Source organism: Anastrepha obliqua, chromosome 3, assembly GCF_027943255.1.
Source record: "Anastrepha obliqua isolate idAnaObli1 chromosome 3, idAnaObli1_1.0, whole genome shotgun sequence".
Lineage (NCBI taxonomy): Eukaryota > Metazoa > Arthropoda > Insecta > Diptera > Tephritidae > Anastrepha > Anastrepha obliqua.
The window spans coordinates 33,637,951-33,643,439 of record NC_072894.1 but is presented as its reverse complement, the minus strand read 5'-3'; the positions used below and the strand labels follow the sequence as shown (position 1 = coordinate 33,643,439).

The 5,489-nt window shown below is 43.7% G+C and overlaps 1 protein-coding gene across 2 annotated transcripts; it reads right to left on the bottom strand.

Moving 5' to 3' along the window:
• Positions 1-1,672: 1,672 nt before the first annotated feature.
• LOC129242470 (uncharacterized) lies at positions 1,673-2,553 on the bottom strand. 2 transcript variants are annotated; one of them, XM_054879120.1, is made up of 2 exons: positions 1,876-2,553; positions 1,673-1,759 (listed from the first exon to the last, which is right to left on the bottom strand). In XM_054879120.1, exons 1-2 carry the CDS (start codon positions 2,002-2,004, stop codon positions 1,721-1,723), a joined length of 168 nt encoding a protein of 55 aa, XP_054735095.1. In that variant the 5' UTR covers positions 2,005-2,553; the 3' UTR covers positions 1,673-1,720. Both variants share the same exon structure in this region; 1 of them encodes a protein (XP_054735095.1).
• Between the last annotated feature and the right edge of the window lie 2,936 nt (positions 2,554-5,489).

Sequence of the window (5,489 nt, the reverse complement as noted above, 5' to 3'; positions counted from 1 at the left end):
CCATTAGCACCACATCATCAGCGTACGCCACCGCTTTTACCCCTCCTCTATTAAGTTTTATTAGGATTTTGCTAATCACACATAACCAAAGAAGTGGAGATAGTACTCCCCCCTGTGGAGTACCCCTGTGGACTCTCTTAGTTATGTTGATTTACCCATATTAGCTCTAATGATCCTGGTTTCTAGCATAGAGATGATCCAATTGGTGATACAATTTTCCACCTCTAAGTCTATTAACGCCCGTTGGATAGCATTCGTGCTAACGTTATTAAATGCGCCCTCTATGTCAAGAAAAGCTGCCATCGTATACTGTTTGTTTACTAGAGACCCCTCTATTGTTCGGATTACCTCGTGAAGCGCTGTCTCCGTCGATTTGCCTTTGAGGTAAGCATGTTGTGCAGTTGATATACTAAAGCTCTCCAGCGAACTTCTAATGTGCATATCTAAAAGCCGTTCCAAAGTTTTAACAAGGAAGGACGACAAACTGATCGGCCTAAAGTCCTTCGCTGATTCATGTCCTCTTCTGCCTGCCTTTGGTATGAAGACGACCCTAACAAGTTTCCAGCTGTTTGGAATATAACCTAGATTTAGACACGCTTTGAAAATTTCCATTAGCCATGGTAGAATACTATCAAGAGTTTCCTGTAACATCTTAGGAAAGATCCCATCAGGGCCTGGAGATTTGAAAGGTGAGAATGATTTGATTGCCCATGCAACCTTCTCTTTCGTAACTATTACATCGACAAGATGCTGTGGGTCATATCGGCTCCGCCGGATTCTCCCAGCATCACTGTCATGGGTGCTACATCCCGGAAAATGTGTATCTAAAAGAAGTTCTAGAGACTCTTCCGCCGTAGAAGTCCAAGTGCCATCCGGCCTCTTGACCCAAGAAGCCATTGAATGATCCTTGGACAGAATACGGCTAAGTCTCGCAGAATCTCTGGTAGATTCGATAGAAGAACAGAAATCTCTCCAGCTCTCTTTCTTGGCGGCCCTGATTGCCTTCTTGTATTGTCTCCGACTTTCTCTATACAACTGCCAATTACCTGTTGAGTAGCTGAGATTGAAATTTGATCTGGCTTCTTCCCTTAATTTTGAGAGCTCATTGCTTCACCAAGGAGGATAGGATTTTTTGCTATATTTAATTGGACATGACGTTTTGTAGGCCCTACTGAATGTCTTTTCCAATGTTGTGACCCTACTCTCAATGTTTTCTGCGAGAGTGATTTGATGGATCGGAATCCTTCCTATCCTATTCCCTACTACATTTTTGAACCACTTCCAATTTGTTCTAAGTGGGTTTCGATATGGTAAGGGTGGATCTACCTCAAGATCCAGGTGGTAGAGGATCCAGCTGTGGTCCGAAAAGGACTTTTTGCTTGAGACTCTCCAATTTTCTACCCTCACTGAAGTATTTTCAGACAGTAATGTCACATCTATTACTTCCGACCATCCTCTAAAGCTTTCCGTGCTTGGAAAGGTGAAAGTCGGGGTATTACCTCTGTTACATACTGTTAGGTTAGTATTGATGATAAATTCATATAGGGACTCACCTCGATCATTCGTTTCGGTACTCCCCCATAGGGAATGCCTCGCATTGGCGTCACATCCTAGTAGCAGGATACTGTTTTTGCAGTCAAGCACCAGCCTACGAGCCTCGTCAGGTGGTGCTGGTTGGTCGTGTGCCATGTAGATGGAGGCAATTTTGATCCTGACGCCGTCAGTAGCCTCCATTTCGATGACCGTCACATCCGATGAGCTGTAGGATGGGATTAAAAATACATTTAGATGTTTTTTTGCTACAATACATGCCCTGGGGTTACCCTGGGTCCGCTTATAGTACAAGTTGTAGTTTTTGAGAGAGAATCCGCTTACCTCAGTACTCCGCACTCTGGGTTCCTGTATCAGTGCGATGTCTACGTCCTCCTCCGATAGGAGAACGGCTAGGTTGTCCGTTGCAGTCCTGGAGTGCTGCAGATTGATCTGGACAACCTTGAGACCCATACTTACTGGTCGTTTTTAGGGGCGTCAAGCTGCATGCCCGTATGCTGCTCATTAGCGCCATCGTTTTGGGTGGACCCGGCTTCTTCCAGTTGCATGCCCATGAGCAACTCATTAGCGTCGTCAACCTCGTCCTGCTCATCCTCCGGATTTGCAGAACGGAATAACTTCAGATGCGCTTTCCTCACGCCAAACCGAAGTTTGTTGTCCACTTTTCCCAGTGGCTCAATACTCTCCTCCGAGATTTGGAGAAGGAAGGACACACTGTTCTTTTGCGGAGCCTCCGCTTTGATGATACTCCAGTCATCCATTGGAACAGTGCGGTTGTGTGCTTGCAGGTATGGTATTAACTGCTTAGCTTCGAACTCCATGTTCGGTATCCAGATACGAGCCCTTGGTCGTCTTGGGATCTCACTGGCTGGGATTAGTTTGAGCCTCAAACCTTCCCAGTCGCTCTGGATTTTGCTAATAGCGTTTTGAAGGAAATCAACAGAGAACTGATCGTCGCATTTGATCACCCTGTATCCACGGACCACCTCCATTGAATCATAACCTGGCACTTGACCCTCCGGGCTTGCCATGACGTGATCAACGACAATGCGAGACAGCCGTGCCTCGATTTCGGACCACCTTTCTAACGCAGGTTTACCGCGGTTCGTTAACTCGTCCACCAACGCCGTTTGCAGGTGATCCCGTGCCACCTCGTTAAACGCGCGTTTGGCTTCTTTGGGCGTCAGAGCAGTGTGAGACGTCTTGTGCTTTTTTGCAGTTTTACAGCCCTCGTCCTGCGAACGATTGCGTTTTACGGCTTCTGCCTTCTGGGTGGCCTGGAACGCCAGGTACTCATCGACCACCTTTTGGCACCTTGCCTTATCGGCCGCATCTTTGGGATGAGTTTTACCTTCGGCCTCATTTTTGCTTATTCTGCCGAGAATAGCTAGAGACCGCTGGTAAAGCTTATATCTAGACGGGCCTTTTTTTGGGTATTGACGCTTTTGCCCCTTGGCATCAGCGGATGTGATCGGTTGATTTATAGTTGATGGCGTGCTGTGGCCCACAGCTTTGTCATCAACTGTCTCTTGACTAGAAGCCAAGAGCTCGTCCTCTGAGGGAGTTCCCAACTTCCTCAGCTCGATTGTGTCCGTTCGTTTGTCTGTCCGTTTTGTCATTGGGTCCGTCCGCTTGTCTGTCCGACTGTCGGTTCGTTTTGTCTTTGTGTCAGTCCGTTTGTCCGTCTGTTTGTCTGTCCGTTTGGTAGCGTTATCCGATTTTTTGTTTTTTTGTTGATTGTTCATTTGTCTGTTTCTTACGGTCACCTGCCCTTCCAAAGAGCTGCCCATGTCGCCATGTGCGGTGACCAATGAGGATGGAGGGGAAATAAACGGTCCGCCATGGCAGCGCCCCATACCATGGTAAGGCCACCGTTACAACCTGAGGCGGCCTGATATCAGGAGGGCTCCGTTAGGAGACAGCCTAATTTTATCCCCCGGCTGCCAAACCCACCCAATAGGCACGGGTCGCGTTACACCTTGGGTTGAGGGAGTTTTTTTAACGAAGTTTACGTCTTCGACCTGTGTGGTTCGCGGGAGACCGATTCTCCTGCCTTCCATATCTGGGAGGCGTTCCCCTATCCACCACCTGGGGACGCGCCCTATAGGGATAACAGGTTCCCCCAAGGGTGCATAGCTTAGTTGGCATAAAAATATAATACTATACACAAGATACATACGAGGGGACTTAGAAAAGTTCGGTAAATTGAGTTCAAAAAGGATACATTTTTTTTAATTTTTGATTTTAATCTTCACTAATAAATTTTTGATTTTAATCTTTTCTCTTCTCCACATAATCACCTTTAAATTCAAGAAATTTTTTAATCTGTAAATCCACTGTTGAATCAAGTTCCCCAAATCGCGTCTTTACTGCTTCCTAAGTTAAGCATTAACCGCATTTATTATCTCTTCATTTCTACTTAAGTCTTTTCCTCACAATTTTTTTCTAATTTTTGGAAATAACTAGAAATCACAAGACATCAGATCTCCAGGATATGGCGATGGACAAATTTCTTCAATTCTAGAATGCGCATTGAAGTTACTTGCCATTTCTGCAGTAGCAGCGCAGTTTCTGGCTTTTCGTATTTTTTTTTTTTAATTTTTGAACATTTTTGGTAAGCAGTTTTTAGTACAGTCTGAGAAGAATCTAACGGAGTAGCAGGAACAATTTGTGCTATCATGAACAACATTTTTGTTGCTGACTTTTACTATCTGGCTTTCACAGGTGAATTTGCTCCTTTCGGAGTCCATAAAAGGGACTTCTGTTCGGTTTCCGGGTTATACTTAAAAAATCAAGTTTCATCGCTAATTACTATCGTACTATCTTTTTCGAATTTTCTTGAAAAATTTTGAGCAAAATTTGCTCTTGCTTCTTTTTGACTCTCATTCAAAATTCATTGAGCCCATCGAGCAGATTTCTTTGCGAATTGCAAATCATTATGCGATATTCGCATTACTGTCAAAATATTTAAGCCCAATTCACTGCATATCATTTCCTGTATCATTCGTGGGTCTTCGCGAATTTTTCACTTACCAGGGCCTCATTTATGTTGTCGGTCGACGATTTTGGCCGTCCTTCACTAGAACGTCCTTCTCTTTCACAGAAAAATGCCCAGCTTTGAATCCATACCTCTTATAAATTATTCTAAGAGATGGAGTGTCCATTTTATATGCAGTTTAGTACTGATTGAAAATTTCCATAGGCTTGAGTTGACATCGAAAGGCGTAAAGTATTAAAGAACGAATTTCCTGCTGCGTCGCTCCTGGAATTTCTATTGACGTTGCATAAACTATTTTTCGTTCGCTCGTCTCTCATCCAACCGATTCTTCTGGCATTTTAAATGAAAGATCGTAAGATTATAGCAAAACTAATGGTATTTTAAAATATTTCAAAGAAAAGAAATAGAAAATAACATTGATTTACCGATCTTTTGTTAGTCCCCTCGTATGGTCTTGCTTTTTAACACTCTCCAGTCTTTTAAGATTGGCGGCCGCCGTAGCCAAACGGGTTGGTGTGTGACTACCATTCGGAATTCACAGAGAGAACGTAGATTCGAATCTCGGTGAAACACCAAAATTAAGAAAACATTTTTTCTAATAGCAATAGCCCCTCGGCAGGCAATGGCAAACCTCCGAGTGTATTTCTGCCATGAAAAAGCTCCTCATAAAAATATTTGCCGTTCGGAGTCGGCTTGAAAATGTAGGTCCCTCCATTTGTGGAACAACATCAAGACGCACACCACAAATAGGAGGAGGAGCTCGGCCAAACACCCAAAAAAGGGTATAAGCTTACATATAATGGAAAGAGAGATAGAACCTGTACTGGTTGAGCTGAAAAGTGAATTACATATACATATAGTACATAATGAATTCAAAAATTTACTCACCGCGTAAAAGAATTTAACTTTCCTGAAAAAATCCAAAAAAAAAAAATATTTA